General features: G+C 35.8%; 1 protein-coding gene across 1 annotated transcript in view; it reads left to right on the top strand.

Annotated features, from left to right (window-relative positions):
• Positions 1 to 2,554: 2,554 nt before the first annotated feature.
• LOC146168182 (high affinity cationic amino acid transporter 1-like) overlaps positions 2,555 to 21,057 on the top strand; it is a 63,714-nt gene continuing 45,211 nt past the window's right edge. The window contains exons 1-4 of the mRNA XM_083386231.1: positions 2,555 to 2,690; positions 16,293 to 16,394; positions 18,189 to 18,317; positions 18,693 to 18,848. Coding sequence (XP_083242357.1) covers positions 2,555 to 2,690; positions 16,293 to 16,394; positions 18,189 to 18,317; positions 18,693 to 18,848 — 523 coding nt within the window. The remainder of the gene's footprint in view (positions 2,691 to 16,292; positions 16,395 to 18,188; positions 18,318 to 18,692; positions 18,849 to 21,057) is intronic.

The following is a 21,057-nucleotide window of genomic DNA, read 5'->3' as shown; positions in this document are numbered from 1 at the left end:
CGGGCCATATAATAACGGCAAAAACAAGATAAGTCAGAAAATAAATTTTTGGTCCATATAATTACCTCACGCATAGTATCATCATTTTGGATATCTATTTCGGCTTTAATTTTCTTAAGCCATTTATTTTCAAAAACATATTGCTGAAAGAGCGCAGCTCGGTCATTGTTGGCGGAATAGTTAAACGTTTTCCAAGTAGCGTTTTCCAAGCATTCCAACAAGTAACGTTTTCCAAGCATTCCAACGTGTGGAAAACTTTGTTTTCATTCGGCAGACATGGCAAGTGGCTCCATCAATGTTAAATTTTAGCGTAGCTGCACACTACAAATATTTTGTCAGTCGGTTCTATCACATAAGTCATATATTTTAGCTGGTTCTGTTACAAAAAAGTCAAATTTTCATAATTATTGATATTATTTAATGGTGAAAATAACGGCCCAAATAGACGTTAAAAGCGACATGCTTTATTTTCAAACGTTTCGGTCAAAAGTGTGTATAAACGGGTGCAACCGATGTGGCCTTCATATCACTGATGATGGCATTAGAAATTGCCGAAACGTTTGAAAATAAAGCATGTCGCTTTTAACGTCTATTTGGGCCGTTATTTTCACCATTAAACTTATGAACAGATCCGTATATAGTATTCATATTATATTTTATGACTGTTACGTGCGACCTTGCCTATTGCACATTTTGACAAAAACAAATACATGAGGTACTTGGATCTCAAAAATCAGCACTATAGAATAAGACACAAAAATCCATTGACAATAACCAATAATACTAACCGGTTCGTTGATCTCATCCATCAGCGAAAATTCCGGAGACGGTTCTATAGAACCGGTGCGAACCAGCTGAATCCCTTCACTGCCTGCAGGCCTGTTGGAATTGTTAAAACAATATTGTGTGGCACCCTGGTTTGGTGTTTGCCAAAATCGCTACAAAGAGCATATTTTTCGATCAGTGATTGCTCTTGATAACATGCTAATCAGTTACGTGCTCTTTCCTTTGCCTCGTTTTTTTTCACGTTGCCACTTGTTGCCATTCGCTAATTTTTGTTTAACCTCTGACCTCTGCAGGTGTTTTATATTTTTGTAAGCGATGTATTATTATACATATTACATTTTAACTACTATTTTGGCATTTTATACATGTTTGCTTTTTGAATAGAAACTGATGATGCCTATTCATAAGACAGTCTTAACATCATCTGATATGAAAGTAAAAATGTATCTTTTACATTTTATTGTCTGCGGAACATTTCTTACTTCTAAAGTAGTTCAACTTATATATGAAAAGCATAGATAACGTGCTGTAAACAGACGAGGAATGATTTTATTTTAAAAATATTTCTAAGACACAACTTGGTTGTATGTAAAACATAACAGTTTTGTGGTATGTAAAACATAACTGAATGTAATTTTCTAATATCCCATTACTAATTCTAAAGTTGTATATCATTACCTTTTCCATAAATTGTATAAGTTTTTTTCTTCTTTTGTTTTTATTGTGTAAATTCCTGTTTATTTCCTTTGTTTCTAGCCTTTTTATTCGTTGCTGACTAGATATTGGCATAACGTCCTGAAAGATTTATACACTGCAGACAGTTAGTGCCTGAAACAGGGTTGCAAATTCGATCCGACTCCGGTTTAGAAATAAATTAGAAACCTAATTTAGATAGAATACCGCATACAATTGTATACTCCGTGTGTGGATTTAGGTAAACAAGAATAACAAAAAACTGCAGGAGTTCAATTTAAAAAGTCTTCAAGGGTCTACAGTCTACACCCTGTACTATATTATGTTTACCATAGTAACTGATCGTCGAACAAAAGCAAAATATATAAATTGTTACAACATTTTGACGACTTTTAAAGAAAAAATTGTATTTCTAACTTGTCTACGTTCCTTAGGTTTTCAATACAATATTTATGTCACTTACAATAATCAGGACTTTATTGCTCAAAAGTTTCCGCCGTAATTTCAAAAACAATTTTGCATGGCATAGGTTCAAAACAAATTGTTCTCGTCGTCAGATACAGTGTTTGTGAAAAAAAATCGATTTAAAATTTTAGATTAGATTAAAATAAAATTTCTACATATTATTTTTGGATAGATTTTAAAACCTTATTTATTTGAACGGCATATTTATACAAGAGCCCATTTTTCGTTGCGTGTGAATATAGTAATTTTTAACAACATCAAGTTTTTGAACTCAATACGAAAATAAAAAATATGCCAATAAGCACTAATAAAGTTTTGAGGTGTCAAAATCTTAGCAAAGATTCTGTAATGGAATACATACGTTTACGCATCAACGCCGTGTAATTGAGGACCTGTGCTGTACGCAAAAGTGTGTCGACCGAAGGCGAAATCAAGTGAAATTGCAAAAATATAGGTTGGATTTCTCCAAATAGTCGAAAAAATGTCTAGTTTGAAATTTCACTACTTGGCTTTACTGTTCTTCCTTAATTTATGAAAATTTTGCAAAACATGTAAAACAAAACACATATTCAAAATTTATTTGTAATAGTGCAAGGCTTGAAATTACGCAATGACAAAGGTTAGGAACATCCTTAAAGAACTGCTAAAAAGAAAAGAATTTGATGGATCAAGTTTAACAAACACAGATTTGTCACGATGCTTGTCAACACTTGATCTTGTTGCACTTGGTGTTGGAAGTACTCTAGGTAAGAAAGATTTCTGTTCTATTAATGTTTAAGCTTAGATTTTAAACATATTTTTCTACTAATTTTAATATTCGTTTTTAATATTCGTTATCGTGCAGTAGGGGTGTTAATTTTTTTTAAGTTATAGTTTTTTGTCTGATTATGAATTGTGTCGCAAAAAAATCAGTTTTATGAAATTTTTTTAAATCGGACCTCATTTAGGGTTTCGCACACACCACAAAGCTACCAGTCTGACCAGATCTTCGTAAGAGGCACAAATAATGCAAACATAATTTTTTAAATGGCATAACATTTTACTTATGCCTAAACGTTTGCACTGCGTGTCATTATATTGAAATTTCAAATCATGTAATGTGTTTCAAGTCATGTCATATCGTGTGTCTAAAATCGGTTAACCTAATGTTTATCCACAATCAGAGTAACACCCCACAGCCTGTGTGAAAGCGGCAATAATGGAATGGCGTGTTTAATTATATGACTTATCTGCGTGGCTCTAAATATCTAATTCTTGATCTTCGTAAATACCCATTAATTTTTGGATTTGGTTAAAACTGTGTAAAAATGAAAAATTAAGGTATAACCTAAAAAGTTTTGTGTCTGAAATAGGTCACTATAAGAATGATGGAACGCGCTGTGCCCATTTAATCACTAATTCCCGTGATACCAGCATTGTATGAGCTTGCTGAAGCCGCATGTTATAGCCTATGGTTTAAAAATATATGGGGTATAACATCAAACCAAATTGCAACGTTGTGTGTTTTTTTTAAATGGAGCTACTAAACACACAACCTAAACACGTCTCGCATATACAAACTAAAAAGCAGCTCCTCTGATAATTCTAATTCTTGACCAACGTTTCGGCAACCTATTCAAGCCGCCTTCGTCAGGGTGAACGACACTGAACGATTGTACAATAAACGAAAAACACACAAAGAAAAAAAACAGATAAAAACGCGAGCAACGAAACGAAACAATAAGAAAACAATTAGCGATAACGTTTAGTCCTTCAGCAAGTGGTTATAGCATGCCGAGATCACGTTTGTTTTGATGTTCATGGTGTGACCTGAAAATATATTAAAATATATATTGCTTACCATTTTGCGAACTCTGCCTAAATTTTGCGTGGGTAAACATACTGCAATAAGTTTAAAATTTTAGCCTTTACTTGGAACGATGCCCACCTTCGGTAACAATAAATTTTGTAACATGTGATTTGTTTTTTACGTAATCCCGGTACCAACTGCTTCCACGTAAGTAAAATCTCGTTTGAAACTGAACATTGGTTACAATTAAAACCCCTGGAAGGAGTAAATACCTAACATCTAAGCACGTCAAACATCTTTTAAGTTCAAAACATTAAAATTTATTTTGATTAAGGCAATATACCAAATTTGATTTTTTTATGTCCACGCAGGTAATTGCGCTCGAGGTAATGTTGGTTGTTCATATGTCCGAGCACCACTAGAAAATCATTCAACGCTTTATGTTTAAAGTAGTAAAGCATTTCCATTTTACAAAAACTGAAACAGAAAGCATGAGGAACTTCGTCATTTCAACTTATGGTCCCGAAACTTCAAATTGAATGTCGTGTTCTTTTTATGTTTACATTCTTGATTTTTATCGCTTCAACATTACAGCCAGCAGAAGACTTTTCAATTCAGCTTTTGTTGTTGTTACGGCTGTAGGAAAGTTGGCCAAGTGATTCTAAATTGCTGGAATCATATATAATCCATATGACCGACAACTGTTTAAAGTAAGATTTTGTAGTCGACCAACCTTGAGCTAAGAGGTATAAGCGCATAACAAACGAAACTCAAAAATTAACAAACCTGCGGATTTTTTAACAGACTAATACTTTGCCTGGTTAGGTTATTATACCTAAAATAAACATGGGTAGGAAAACAAATAGTTGTTCAATTAAAATTGATAGCTAGATTATTTCATGTTGGTAACAGCAACACACTTTAATCACAGTGGCTTATGAATTTAAACGGAAGACTTTTCTAATGGGAAACTAGTTATAAGCGATGTTTCATGGACGGTTTAAATTTATGTCTCATGGACGGTTTGAATTTATTCAACCTGAAAAGCAAACTGGTTTAATCGTTGATTGATCTCTCATGTTTAATCAGCCAAGATCGATAATGTGATACGTCAAATAAGTTAAACTTTCTATAAATACAAAGCCCATAAGAAGTTTGTTTGTACTGACAGTGAATAATCAACAGACCTATCAACGACTCAGCGTGCATCGGCTAGTCAACTAATCACTCCCAATTACATTTTTGTAGATATTGCGAATGCCAACGTTTACTCTGGATTCGGTTTAAAAAAAACTTCGTAGTAACTGCTCAAATAACCCCGTCTGCGTCCTATAACTTATGCAGGCCCAAATATTTACGCTTTGAAAAATTCCGTCCAATTTTTTCTCTTGCTATGTTAAACGCAACCAAATCACTGGGGCAATTATGAGCTCAAGCCAAAAGAAAGCGGACACGTCCTATGTGCTTTGTCAATAACGAAGCCGTGCTTAACTACCGTGCTTAAGTTGACTTACCATAGCAGAAGCAAAACAAGGCTGAAATATCTATATAAGTTTGTTATTGGCAAGTTCTAATAAAATTATAAGTTAGGTTTCGAACGAGTGCCGCTACGATCACCAGGTTTAGAGTGTCTTGCCCGATATAATCAAACATTGTTGACTTACGCCTAATGTCGATTTGTACTAACAGAGCTACATTTCTTTAATTGAACTATTTTTTTGGTTTTAAAATCCTTAATTATTAGCAACTCAACTTCTTCTACGGTAAGTCAACTTTTGTAAACTTTACTTGCGTTTTGCAGAAGAATGTTCTAACGAGGTGTTTATTTGACGTTTTGCCAAATACTTTGGCAGCTTTGCCAGCTTTGCCAGCTTTGCCAGCTTTGCCGAGTGGTTTATTTCTGTAAATAAAAAAGTCGGCATTAGCCTACCAAAATAACTAAGTTCGTATCAAACTTTGACCCTGGTCATCAAATCAAGTTAATGACAAGATGGTGGGAAAACAAGGCCAGCTACTTATTAGATAATAATTATTATAATCTGTCACGGTTGTTTGTATGTGAGTTATTGAAGCAAAATCGTAAGTAATAGCATCTTGGCGAATTCTTGCTGCAAATTCATTCACAGTTTTGCCTGGTTTCGCTGCATTTCACTCTAGAGCTTGAACCGTTCTCTAACAACAAACCTTTTTGGGTCAAATTGCTCTGCCGTGAAGGTTATGATATTATCCATAGTGAGCTCGTTGTTATCTAGTGATTGTTATTGTTGGGTTGCAAGATTCTGTAGTAGTTTATACACAACTGCAGACTGTTTTGTCAAAAATACTTGTGGTATTTTACAGGAACAGAATGTGCACCTACAAATGTCAAAAACCGGTTGTAATAATCTGTCCATAGTTTCCTAGTTAGTGAAAAATATTGCAACTAAACTTGTTGTGTTTTACTAAAATAATTATAAGGATATCTTAAACTATCGTCATTAGGGTCTTTTTCATATTGTTGGGCTATTTTTGAACTACATCGAGCCAACAATTTTTGCACGTCGTAATCTTGTTTTTACATATAGTTTGCGCTTAAACTTTATCAACAAAGAAAATCAATCAAAGTTCACCAGCCATCGCTTTTAACTTCAAAGCAAGCGCATGGAGGTTTGCCACTTGGAAATACTTTAGTGTTCGTCGAATGGGTTCATATATACTGCATTTTCTTCTCGCAAGGGTATAAAACCCACCAGATGGCCAATAGACCAAGTGGCAAACCTTGGGCTTGCTTTATGAAGTTAAACAGAACACAATAGAATATTGCATATAAGTATATTGAAGTATTATATGATGGCAGTGATGGTCCAACCATAATGCATATTATATGGGAAGGCAGTCCTGGGCCACGTCGAGTTTTTTTTTTTTTTTTTTTAATTTTTTTTTTAATTGTTTTTAATTTTTTTTTTGAAAATTTTTTTTTTAATTTAAAATTTTTTTATTTATTTGTTATTTAAAAAAAAAAATTGAAAAAAACAAGATGGCAGTCATGGGCCACCATAGTAAAGATACTTCAATCCATTCTAACGACGAACCGAAAGTATAAAGGATTATTCAATTGTTGTTAGAATCAATGCATTTATTGAGATTGACCAACTATGAGATTGACCAACTATGTATGCATAAAGTGCAGATTAGCAATATATTCGCTATATGTATATCAGCCAGGTTGATTTATCCTAGGGGTCGGCAACCTTTCGTACGTAGTGTGCCAGTTTATGAATAATGTCAAAATATTAACAACTCGCGTGCTAAACATTTTTCTATGTTTGGTTTCGCGCTGGCAATCAGGGCTGCGGACTTGGTTAAAAACAACCCGACTCCGACTCCGGCCGAATATGAGATTTCATCGCGTCCCGAGTCCGACTCAGCCTCTGTATTTCACCAATTTACGTAACTAAATTAAGGTGGATATTCCGCAATCCACATACGGTCATGGAAAATATGCCACGAGCATATACCATTCCGCCTTAACAATTTACAGTTTGGTTGCCTCATCAGTTTTAAAGTTTGGTACTGCGCATGCCGCACACGTCGGCCTCGGGTAGTTTTACGTGGTCTTACCCGAGTCCGACTCAGCAGCCCTACTGTGATCTGACATGTGATTTACGTATCTTTTTTTAAATATACTTCGATGCTTTTAAGCCGATACCTAGAAGTGTTAACTATCAGTTTCGCTTTTTGTTGGTTTCTCAGTCGCACAAAAACACACGTGCTTACTTTTAATGTAGAACAGTGGTTCTCAACCTTTTTAGCTTATAGACCGATAAAATTTTAAAACAATTTTTTCGGACCGGTGGACCTTCAAAAATCAAAATCAACCCAAAATGTAATTATGACAAAATTGTGCAACTTGAAAGCAAATAACGAAAACTTCAATGTAATGAGAAATTTGCTGCTGTCTTTTTAATATCGTACGTGTTATACGTGGTTCTATTGAAGTTTTTTACGTTCAACTGGTCTTAAAGTTTAAGACTCAAACAAGTTATAGCCTACTTTTAACAGTTGGGCACAACACCCAGCATTGTGACGTACGATAAAGTCGACGATTAACTCTATGTTACGTCACAATGGTGCAAATTACGGAACTGCTTAAGTTCTAAATTTGATGGACAGTAAGCCGCCTTCAACATCTTGCTTTTTGCAATTGAGATAAAAATTTGTAATATATTTGGCCGGCCGTCAGGAAAGTTGACGAGGACCGGCGGTTGAGAACCACTGGAGTAAAATGCCCTGCTTTAATGTAGTAAACGTTACGCCAAATTTAGGGCATTGTGACGTAATACGAACGGTTAGTGGTAACCAACAAGTATAACGCCCACAAAAAATAATATTAAATACAACGCAGTTAAGACACTTATTTGTGAAACGAACTAGCAATGTGTGCAACTATTTAGTTAGCGCTAGTGTTAGTGATGTAATAGTAATGTAATAGTTGGACTTTCTTAAGGTGATATAACGTGCGCGTTAAATCAATTGGCGTGCCATACAAAATCATCTTGCGTGTTACAAGTGGCACGCGTGCCAGGGGTTGCCGACTCCTGATATATCCTATTTGGATGATGGATGAAAGGGCGTACAAAAGATCAAAATAAATATGCAGTTCGCATGGATCCCATCTTCGTCGCCAATTTGTTGTGTTCTCAAATTAACTGAGTGCGTTTACCTCGAGAACAAGTGTAACAAGTTGAAACGAGCACGTTTTACAGTAGCGCCACGATTACAATACCAAGATCAATGGCGTGATAACACGTAATCAGTGAAGCGTAAAGTACGTGGTAACACAACAATTAAAACAATCACACATTGTATAAAGACAAATTGTATTGAATTCTCGAGCTTTCGCACAACAGTACTTCATCAGGTCAAAATATAAATAATTTCGTAGACTATCGGACAAACGGCGAGCATCTCTCCTGCAGGCAAGACACAAAAAAATGTTACGGATGTCATACAGTCTGTCATATTGCCCCTGAATGCCCTTTTCAAAAACGCTGTTTGCGATTTCTGCAAGCACGCGAGTCCCCTGCTATCGGTTTGCCGTAAAAAAAACAGTTAGTTAGCCCTCTATTTAAAGCAAGTGGGTCGACCGGTTAAAGCTACCAAGCACTCTTTGCCAATCTTTTGATCCTTCACTGAAACAGCAAAGTATCGGAGCAGCGGAAAGGAATCGACAGTACCTTTTTTGATTACTTAAGTTCCGAATATAAATCTCTTTGGTCGAAACGCTATCAAAGCGCTGAATATCTCTCTGAAAGATATTCTCTACTAACACAAGGTGAATATTCTCGTTTACACAGTTTTTAACGACGGATGTTCATCTCCGGTATCCGGGTTTATTTATGGCCGAACTTGGTTGTCTCAAAGGTTTGGAAGTAGAAGTTCATACCGGATGCAACACTGGTGTACTGCAGTTCCAAATGCATCTAAGACTCCAATCCAGTTCAACAACTGGGGAAACCACGTAGTACCAGTTGGTAAATCGCCACTTCCTTGTCAAGCTATTGCACGTATCCAAGTTTGTGGCGATTGCTCCGTCACGGTGAATCCGCAACTTGAAAGTCATCGTTAACCAGCAAACTAGGCAAATGTTATGGATTTACGAAACGTGGCCCAGGGCAAGCAAACCAGAGAGGTTTAAATATTTTTTGAGTGGGGCTGGTTGAGAATGTCAAACAATTTAACATAGATTTTTTCACATAGTTTTTTTTTAACGGGTGTTAAGAGACGTTTTTTGGGAAGTGGGGTTGCTGGGATTTATAGTATTTTTATGACGGACTATTTTTACTTTGAAGATAGCAGATGTAAAATTAGAAAAAAATTTTTACACTGTCTTTACCACAAGGTCGGCACTAAAATTTGTCGTTTGACAATCTAACCCTTTTTTTCGGCCCATTTTTTGCTTGTAGTCAAAAAGTGAAAAAAGGCAATTATCCTTATTTAATGGCACACTTCAACTTAGAACCACCCATCATAATATTTTTATATGTCAATTTTTTTTACAAAGTGCAACTGTGGGTTGTGCCACGGCAGAGATTGTTAAGTGTGCCGTGAAACTTTTTGTAATTTTGGAAAATAAGCTATTTGTAGGGAGATTTTGATTTAAAGCAAACATTGTTGTATAAAGCATTAGTGTATGGCGTCGTAACCCGCTTCTTTTTAGTGTTTTACTGACGACAGGTGGAACATAAATTAATTATTTTTCGGTTTTACACAAAACTCTTGAAAACGCTTAGTTAATATTTTTGGCATATCAAAAAATATATATATATAAAAATGACAGAAAACAAGATGTTGTTTTTTAGAAAATTGTTGAGCAAATAGTTTATTTGAAATAAAAGGAAAAATAATCGCCTTTATTGAAATATAAAAAAGATAATTGCTAACCACCACTGAAAAAGGGCTCAACAAACACTGTTTAATGCAGTGGTTCTCAAACTGGGGTCCGCGAGACAATTTTCTGGGACTGCGAAGCACCTAACAAAAAATCGAAACGACGCTCCTGAAGAAGAAAACCTCTTGTGCAAAAAAAGTTCTGGAAACTTAATTTTCCAAAGCAAGCTAATTAGTTGTTCATTCACGTTATTGTACGTTTTGAGTTGAATTGTCCATTGTAACGTCATAGTATTGCATTGTGCTAATGAGAATTACGTTTTTACAATTTGCTGCACTGTCACTGTGAGCTGTACGGTCACGGTTTTAAAACTGTTCGTGATTGCTTCACACAAAAAAAGTGATTCGTTAGAGCAGGGGTCCGCAAATAGGGGGTCGCAAGACCATTCAGTTTGGGTCGCGAAAGCCTTAATATATTTTAATAGCGGCCTGTATTTGGTAAGTTATTTAATTGTTTCCATTAGTTTACTGAATTATATACAAGAGAGCCGTTTTACTTAGAGCGCGATAATTGTCACGCGAAATATATACACTAAGACCCGTAAAATGTCGCGAGACCTTCGTTCGATCCAGGCTATGGGAAAGACCGCTTGCAATCCAACACTATTTCGGCAATTGCCATACCAAACTGATCTGCTGACCCGGAATCTGGGTTTACTTACTAGTATGTCACAACTTTTTTGCCTGTTTTTTGTTACCAAAGCGTCGTGAGCACGTTGTTTTATTAAAATTAAAGTATGCAAACTTAAATCAGATAAATAATTTATTTGCTTAACGCGATATGTAATGAGTATTATTGTCTCTATTAACATTAATTTTTTTGCTAACATCAACTGCTTAACCAGGTTATGCAGTTTTTCAATACACTTTAACGGCGATATAAACAATCTATTATAAGACGCTTTACGTGAATTTTTATGTAATTTTTTTTTCGTGTTGTAAAGCGTCGTCCATCTTTTTAAATGAAAATTTGTTTCTAACTAAACCCAGATGCAGGCAATCTGGTTGCGCTTGGCGCAGTGAGTTAGACTGGACAAAGCAGGGTATTCGACGTCTTTGTGTTAAAATGTCGCGTTTTGGTTTAAATTTGTTACATCATGTCTTAAAACAGAGGTCGGCAACCTACGGCCCGCGGGACGGATCGGCCCTCCAGTGAAAATCATCCAGCCCGCAAACTCTTTTACAAACTGTACACAAGGCCGTGCCCCATATTTTGAACTGTTTTAACTAGCCTATACGAAAATGCACAAAATTCTCGCGCCCCGCTCGTATCTAATTTGACTTTGAATTATATTTGCGTTTTGATGGGGTCTTTTATGATAAACATTAACAAACACAGTATAGTCAAGTGGGGTAAAAAAAAAACAATTTTAGCTAACTTTGGTGCTAAACTTTTATTTTTAGTGACAGAAGTTTAGTTTTTCTTTCTAATTGTGCTGATGGGACTACCTTTCTAACTATGTAAGGGATTTTTGATTTTAGTTTAAAATAAATAAAATATTTGACAAAATCCATTGTTTTTTTTTACCCTGATAAAGGTACAAAAAAAAACAATGTCGGGGTAAAAAAAAACAATGGCACATTACTATTATTTATGCTAAGTTGTAGTCACCGGTTTGACTCTAAATTAAGTACATGGACTGAGGATACCTTTTCAAAGCCACAAAAGCACAAAAATATATTTTTTTTAACTTTATTGTAACAAACACGTCATGTGAAAAATAATTTTGCTATAAAATTATTTTAGGCCAAACTTGCAGCAGTTGGAAAACTTTTCAGCAACTAATTGCTCACTGCTAAATTGAAACTGAGCTTTCCCACGGCTAGCAGAGGTCAGCAGTGGTACTTCTGGACCCCAGAAGCAGTATTTCACCTCAATAATATCGATGTCTGGATTTGTTGGCCAGTCCCACGACAATCTAGAATAATTTACTGTCTGCTCCTTTTTATGAAGGAAATTCATTTCAACAGAAGTTGCATTTATTTTTTCTTCATCGTCACAAAAAATCTTAACCACTTTTCCCCAGTAGTATGTCTTTGGACTACGCCAAAATACTGCATAATATTTGCCGATGTCATCTTCTGTTATTTGCAACTGTGTAGGATCTGGTACACTCGTTTCTTCTTCTTCTGAGAAATCACTCTCTGATGATACTTCAGCTACTTGCTGCTACTGTTTTGCTTTCTGAAGCTTTTTGTTTACCTTGTTTGGTTTACTATGCCTTTCTTCTATTTTTTTGCAGTAGTCTGCATCTGTCAAAATTGACCCATGCATTGAAATACGCCTGCGCTTTATTAGAGTAGACCTTGTTGCTGGCCTGCCTCTTGACCTAATTATTTCTTCAAATGAAGTTTCACTCTGTTCAGGCACTAGCATAACCTGATATTTCATTCCCGTTGGTGCATAACACTGAATTTCTTGGATCAGATTAGCTAATCTGTTGGTTTTGCCTGAGCTACCTGCCTCTTCATTATCTACCGTTTCTGCCATTTCCATGTGTATCACACTGTCTGCAGAGGGTTTTTCTGGTTGAAATAGCAAAGGAGACCCATCTTGTTTTACTGGAAAACCATTAATTTTCCATGCATTGTAAGTCTTGAGTTTCAGTTTGTCTAATCTGGAAACTTTATACCTAGAATCATCAACGGGAAACACACCCGTTGCTAAAAAGCCTGATTTAACATTTTTTCACTAAGGCCTTTTTTCCAGACTGAGCAAAGCAGGTCGACAAAATCTGCTTTTTTTAAGGGCTCCCTCGCGCCTGTTTGGTGGACCCTTGCATTAAGCAGCTCTTGATAGTAGCATTTTAAAGGCGCAAAACATGAAACATCTAATGGTTGCAGAACATCTGTGCAGTGGGCTGGCAACTTTAAAATGGAAATTTGGTTTTCCATTGCCAATTGAATGGTTTGCAAAGACACATGAGACATGTTGCCATCAAAGATTAATAAGAGAGGTCGAATGTGGTTGGTCATTACAACAAAATGCCTAAACCAATCATGAAAAATATCAACATTAATCCACCCGGTTTCACTTACACCCTAAAACGTATTTGGCAAAGCATTTGATCCTCTCCAGCTGCTTTGAAGATTCTTTCCTTTAAAAATGATTAAAGGGTCCAATGAGGTACCATCAGCACAGCAAACAGCCAGGACGGTGGTGTTCTCCCTATTAGCCCCACAGGTTACCCTAATAGTTTTCTGCCCTATACCTCCGATAGTTTTGCATTTAGATGGATCTGATGGAAAACCTGATTCATCTAAATTCCAAAAGCATTCTGGGAGATCTTTAATGCCCAGACTTATTACTTCTTTTTGTAACATTTCATAAAAACCATAAATAACAAATGGATCAGATGTTACATTTTTCCTGGCAATTTGCATCATTCCTCCTGTTTTTAGAGTGAGACAGTGGCGTTTTAGGAAGGCTTGTGCCCAATCATACCCTGGTTTAGAGTTAGAAAAAGGTGTACAAATCTCATTTGCAACCACATAATCTTGCACAAACTCAAGCATTTCAAAAAGAGTTGGTCCAAATCCCATCTCAGCCATTTTTCTGAGGCACTTGGCAATAAACAACTCTATTTCTTCTAACAAAGCAGTGGTACGGCCCTGCGAAACAATGCAAGTCCAGGTTTATTATCTTTTATTTATCTGTGTTTATATAACTTTAATAGATGACTTACTAACCTGTTTTTTTCATTGAAACTCCCCTTTACTTTCAAGAACTCTCTTGCGCAGCATAGAAATAGAAAGATGGATTTTCGCTGTTGCATAAACACTTTCCTTTTGTTCTAAGACTTCCTTAACTGCCATATCCACTGTAGCATCAGTATACAGCTTAATTTTGGGTACATATTTTCTTGGCATGTTTTTTTCTTATTTTCTAAATCTGTAATCAACTAATCAAAATTTTGGGGTAAAAAAAAACAACTAAATATCTGAAAAAGTAAAACAGTTAGCAAAATAAAGTTCTTTTTGTTTAATAGACCATTGTTATGACACAACACACAACAAAGGCTATTGTCATAAACCTGCTGCTATCAGATATGGACAAAATTTCTGAAGGTCTTGCAAAACTTTTTAAGATACGAATTTAGCAACTGTTGTTTAAACCAGCATAACTTTACTCAAAAAATAAAAATTAAGATGGTTGAGCTTGCTGGTTAGACTAAGAATGTCTTCTTAACCTGAAAAAAAACAAATTAAAAAAAATGTTTACATTAGACATTAGCTGACTGTTTTTTTTTACCCCAACTTTGGCAAAGTTTTTTTTTACCCCACTTGACTATATAAGAAATATGTTCATATTTTATTTTGGGTGTGCCAAATGCGTCACGTCTCCTTGTAAATGAAAAGGTTTGCCAATTTAAGTCAAACAAACGCAATTTTTTCGCGCTGCGCGCGTTTCTTTCTGTTGTAGTATAACTAGACTCATTTTCACTCGATCAAACATTTAAGTCCGTCCCTGATTAAGAGTTATTATATTAAAGTGCTTAAAGGCCAAACGTTTTTATAGCAAAATTGTTAGTGGAAATTTAATTCGGCCCGCCGAGAACTTGCTGAGTTTGGTTTGGATGCAACCCCAGGAACACATATTGGTTGCTAAATCTTATTTTTGCATGCGAATGAGACATCACAAGTAGTAAAACTCGAGGCTTCTTTTTAGTTGTGTTACAGAACCTTTTTATCTTTTAAAATGAATAAACCGCATAACATAGATTTGTCTAAATAAATAGAAACACAATAAGGTCCTGTGTTTTTTTATAAAAGCTTTTGCATTAAAAACAACAAGTATTTGGGTCGCGAGACCTCGGCACTAGTAATTTTGGGTCGCGCCAAAAAGTATTTGCGGACCCCTGCGTTAGAGGTTAACATAGCCGAGCTGATAGCAAAGAAGCAAGTGCACCCATCCCATTGATACCATTAAAAATAAATGTTATTTTGTGTATATTTTTAAGGGACCATGAGCAATTTAAAAAGTTGCTTAGGGACCGTTGAGTAATTTTTCTAAAAAAGTTTGAGAACCACTGGTTTAATGCATTTATCTGAATCAGAGATACACAACTATCTGAGTCTACCAAAAACAAGGAGCTAAACTAAATGCGATAAACCAGGCCTACGCGGTTTATTCTGGTGTATGCCGTATATTCCTCTGATGAAAATAAACCACAGTTAAAATGTTGTTTGATGTAATTCAAAACTGAAGGATTTTTGTGCATTTGTAAACGTTTTCGACTTGAAATAATTTGACAAAGTTTGACCTAACGTATAAATATTTCCAAAATTTGACTTTGTTGGCCAAAGCAAAAAATAATCGCCCTACTTATGTGTATTACAAATAGACATACATGGAAGCATTCAGGACTTAAATACGCACTATATATTACAAAATTGATAATATTAAGGCATTTACATATATAGTTTATCGTGTGTTATGGGTTTTACATTCAGTGTATTAACATGTTATCTTGGCCAATAACTTTGAATATCTAACTAAAAGTGCTTGGATTTAAGCACACCTTGTCCCAAAAGTGTAGTGTTTTATGTTTTAGTGCAGTCATATGTTAGCATTGGCTTTTCGTTTAATGTTAGCAAGTTGTAGCCTCAGAAATGTCAACGCGTTTCACCTCGTTCGAGTGTTTTTGTTTGATCTGCTTTGGACTTCCAAGCTGTGTTTGTTTATCTGTTGCTAAATTCAAGAAATGCACTGGTACCTCCCTCAATATTATATGACACTGAAAACCACAGCTGTGCAGTTAAGTTAAATATAGATTTCAATTAGACTGCAGACGTTGGCGATGTTTCTCTGCAGAACTGAAGGATATCTCACTTTTTCATTTTGTATTGGTTGAAAAATAAGTCTCCATAGCCCCTAACTAAATTGTAGACCAACCGGGATCCCTGACCCTAAAGACATCTGAAATTGTTTGTAGTACAGTATTGAGCATTATGCTTTCTACTTTTATTATAAAAATAAGTAAGTAAAAGTGTAATGTTTTGCGTAATATTTTTGCTTTTCCCTAGAGAAAAAACATTGGAAGGGGGCGATCCAGGGAAGGAGGGCCTAATATTGCAGTAAAGTCTTCAGTATACCGCATTACATAAATTTAAATATTGTTACCTATAGGAGCTGGAGTTTACGTATTAACTGGATCGGTGGCTCATGATAAAAGCGGTCCTTCGATTGTCATTTCCTTTCTTATTGCGGCGTTTGCAAGCGTCATGGCAGGTACGACAAATACAGGTTAAAAGCTTAATTTGGTGGACGTAGCGAAAAACAAATTTATGGGTGATGGGCCTACGATTCGTCTCGTTGTAGCCAGGACCTGATTGTTAGGACTTTTCCCGTCGTCCCAATGAGTCAACCAAAATCTAGAGCTTTTTAGTCTGCCAGCATTTTCCATACATAACAAGGATATAATTTGCTGTGATTGGTCTGATTTGCCATTTGGTAAAGAGTGTTACCTAAAGTGCTTATATTTCCTTGCCTCAAATGTGAATGTAATTGTTCATGATAGCGCATAATTGGTCAACAGGTGGGCTGATTACTTGCCAATTAGCTAAGTGCTGTGTTAGTATTCTAGTAAGAGGTGTTATGTTATTGAAGATAGCATTCAAAATAGCATTATACTATTTGTAAATAACGGAAGATTCCGCTATGGATTCTGTTGCATTAGACGTCTTATTGTGTGTTCCCAGAATAGACAAACATAGCCTAGTACATTTATTCCTTTTTTTAACTGGACGTCCCCGCGGTGGCAACAAGAGGCCCCTTTAAGTTTCATGTTTGGTAACCTCACGCTATAAACCATTTTGTGACGTCATACTTAAATGACCACACAAAATGCTTGATCGTGAGGTGTTTAAGCTCATTGAGAAATAAAATTAGACTGGAATAACAAGGGGGGGAATTCTGATTTATTTCATGCAACAAAATAGCGTTATAACACGGTACTCACTTTGACAGACAGAGCTTCGCCTTCAAAACAACTCCGATTAAACAGTTATAAGGCAACCGTTTGTTTTAAACTCAGAAAAGTAAAGAGAGAGAAAGACTTATACTGAAACAGACCTTATAAAGACCTAAACGATAACTAATATCAAGAAAAAGGTTTAGCGATTTACAATAAAGATAGAGGGAGAAAGAGAAGGGAGCGAGCGATAAAACGAGTGGATTTCGTAGAAAGAAAAAAAGACGTTCTGGTTGGTTACTAGTTTAGGCAGCTAAAATGGACGCTCAATTAGTAAACTGAGACAAGTAGACCAGCGACAGAAGCTATGCTGACGGCCGAGAATTTTAACAACGAAACACATATGCTTGCTAAGTACTTTGCAAATTGATTCGAGAATATATTAAATGATCTACAGTCGGCTAGTTTGTAGGCTAAACGCTACAATCGTGTAACTATTTGAAAACGTTCAAATTTTAAGCGCCCAAAATATGGTAACCTTAACTATACACAAAAAAATGGGCCGAAGATTTATTTTATTTTCTAGATTTGTTGTTTTGATTAATACCGAATGCCCTAAGCCTTAACATTGGGTTAAAAAAGCGTCAGGCCAATTAAGCCCGTTTACATTCACCTTTTAAAGCCTGTTCAGATTAAGTTCTAGCCGGATTAAAATTTAATCCATTGCAGCATCGTAATTGCAAGACGCTAAATTCAAAACGCTCTACAATCTTAACAACTGCACTGGAAAGTTATCACGTCTCACTCGTTAGCTTTCAAGTTGACAAGCCGCTAATAAATTTGCTTAATGCCAGTCATAAAATAGCAGTAAAAAGAAATACGAAAAAGTTTAAAGAGTTATTAATTTCACATCGCTTTTTACCTCGATTAATTATTTTTGTGTTGTTTTTAGTATAATTTCATATCGCCTTTCACCTCGGTTAATTGCTTAAGTAAATATGGGCACCGGTTTGCCAAAACAAAAATAGAGCACTAACTGTGTTTAAACGACTATAACGCGTGAGAAGACATATCCAAATTGCAAAAACGTAAAAACAATTATGTTTTACCAGGTCTTTGTTATGCAGAATTTGGGTCAAGGGTCCCGAAAGCTGGTTCAGCCTATGTATACAGTTATGTTACTGTTGGCGAAATTTGGGCTTTTATCATTGGATGGAATCTTATTTTGGAGTATGTAATAGGTATGCAGTGCACTACATGTAAACGTCGTGGTTCCTAATCATTTGTGTGCTCTTACATTTGAGTTTGCGTGATAGTTTATGGCCATCTTAATGAGTGTGTAGTGTAGACCAAAGTGAATTTAATTACAATTACTAAATTATTATAGTTTTTAAGCGTTAAAGAACAGAGCACATAACAACTGCAATTGTAATTTTTCAATCAGCAATGAGTAAAATTGAAAACAAGTTTTGCTTCTCTTTTGTAAACACCACAACGTCGACGGGTCCCTTCCAAAAGATTTACAAATATGATGAGTGTCTTCCAAAGCCTTATAGACTACATCAGTGTTTTCCTCGAAACTAAGCGAAAAAAACAAACTTCTTTTTTCATTTTAGGTACCTCCAGTGTAGCAAGAGCTTGGAGTGAAAATGTGGATGCTTTAATTGGTGGTGACATTCGAAGATTTAGCTTGAAATACTTTAATGTACAAGTTTCTGGATTAGCTGAATATCCAGATTTTTTTGCCTGTATCATAATTTTGATATTAACAGGTAGGTTGGTCAGTTTCATTTTTGAACGCAGTATTTTATAACTAGGGCGATTATTTTTGTCACCTGGCAAAAAATTCAAAATTTTGTAAAATTTACATGTTAGGTTAAATTTTGTCAAATCATATCAAGTTAAATCGTTTGCAAAATTGAGTTAAGAGGTGTTGTTAAGGTTGTGTTGCCACTCATTAGTTGTGCTTGCTGCCAATTGTTATTCATAGTTAATCGAAAGGTTTAGTATAATTTTTTGTTTTGAAATACATTCAACAACATTTTATCTATGTTATATCTTCATTAGAGCAATACACGCGAGCAGGAGACCTAGCCCCGGAATCCAGGTTTGGGCACTGTCTAAGCATATTTTGTAAAATGGTTTAAACCCCAAAGGCGTCCTCCTATCGCACCCTCAAAAAAGATAGCTTGGTGGGTTAAACGATCAGAGGGCTTCATGACGTCACGTTATGACCCAACTTTGTGACGTCACATCTAAAACTGCCCTACAGTTAGTGTATAAACATGTTTTTTCGGTCGTTGTTATAACAACATTAAAAATCCACTCACAAAAATTCCTGGATCCCGCTTGCTTAAAAAACATTGTTGCCCCAATAAAATTTCAGCCGCAACACCATTGATACTAAAAAAATGGGAACACACAATAAGACCTAAAAAGCAAAAATACCTAAAGCAGAAAAATCTATAAAACCATAGTATTAAGACCAACGACATAATATAGTCAAATACACAGTAATATCCCGTACAGCATAATATCAAAATCGTCTGAATAAGACCTAAATCTGTCGGAATAAGGTCTAAATTCATCAGAATAAGGCCTAAATTCGTCGGAATTAGTCCTAAATTCATCGGAATAAAGACTAAGTTCATCGGAATAAGGCCTAAATTCATTGGAATAAGTCCTAAATTCATCGGAATAAGGCCTAAATTCATCGGAATAAGTCCTAAATTCACCGGAATAAGGCCTAAATTAATCGGAAGAAGACCTAAATGGCCATAATAACGCCAGAACCTGTGGGTAGAGGGTATGGGACGATCGGGGGCCATCGGTCTGGCATCGGCCGTTTTGGTGCCAAGGTTTGGACGCCATAGTCTGACCGGCGCCGTCAGGGCGTCGCTGTTTTGGCAACGGATTTTCAGTCCTGTTTGGGGTTATTGGTGGGTAATGGGTGGGGTTAGAAAATGGATTAGTGTTGAAATTATTTGGGGAGTTAGTGATGTACTTAGGGGTGGGGTTTGGGGTTAGTTAAAGTGTTGTTTAGGCCTGATTCTGACCTTTTAGGTCTTATTCCGACGGATTTATGACTTATTCCGATTTAGACGGTAGCAATACCATTAGGTATTAGTCCTATTTTGGCCTTATTCCGAATTGTGTTTTATTCTGACGTTGGTGTTGTTTCTTATGGTCTTATGGCTGGAGTCCAAAAAAAGATGTCTTTCCTTGAGGAAACGGTGTAATTTGCAAACATACCTGACAAAAATGACTCCTAATCGTAAAAGTTCTTTAAAGATTACAAAACTCTTTCATCTTATAACAGTAACCATATTTAGAGTGATTCGGGGCTTTGTCAATTCGCTTCTACTATATTTAGTTCGCTTCATGCAAATCTATTCAGCGCGCCATTAAATTGTATTATGGCTACCTATTTAGGCACGAGTACGCTAGAAAACAACATGTATTTTAAAGGATAATTGTTAATCACGTCAAATAAGGGAGTACGATGATGGTGAACAAGACTTCAATAAAAATACAGCGCACAAAACCTGTCCACGTTAATTAGCGCGTTGGGACAAACATAAGGCTTATCTCATTTTTTACGGAACTCTTAAAGTCGACCTAGGCCAGTGGTTCCCAACCAGGGGGAACTCTCCACTAGGAGGAATTTTGTAATTTGTAGGGGGTAATTTGTATCACAATATTAACCTCTTACTGGCTGTGTTTACTCCATTTACCATATACGAGCTAAGAAAAACAAAGTTCTCGTATAATTTAATCTATATAAGGCAGCAAAAGTGGATGTACGAAGAAATTTGGAGAAAGAAAAAATGAATTGTTGTGCTAGTGTAGGTCACTTGGTTGAGCTGATTGTAACGTCATTTTGTTTGTGTGATATCATGTGATTTAGAATTTTAGATAATGCTACATTTTTCGATATATTCTGGAAGGTTATGCGGGCTACAAAAGCCCGCATGGCAATTT

The sequence above is a fragment of the Ascidiella aspersa genome, chromosome 1 (genome assembly GCF_963924565.1).
Source record: "Ascidiella aspersa chromosome 1, kaAscAspe10.2, whole genome shotgun sequence".
In the NCBI taxonomy this organism is placed as follows: Eukaryota; Metazoa; Chordata; class Ascidiacea; order Phlebobranchia; family Ascidiidae; genus Ascidiella; species Ascidiella aspersa.
This window is presented reverse-complemented; position numbering and strand designations above follow the sequence as displayed.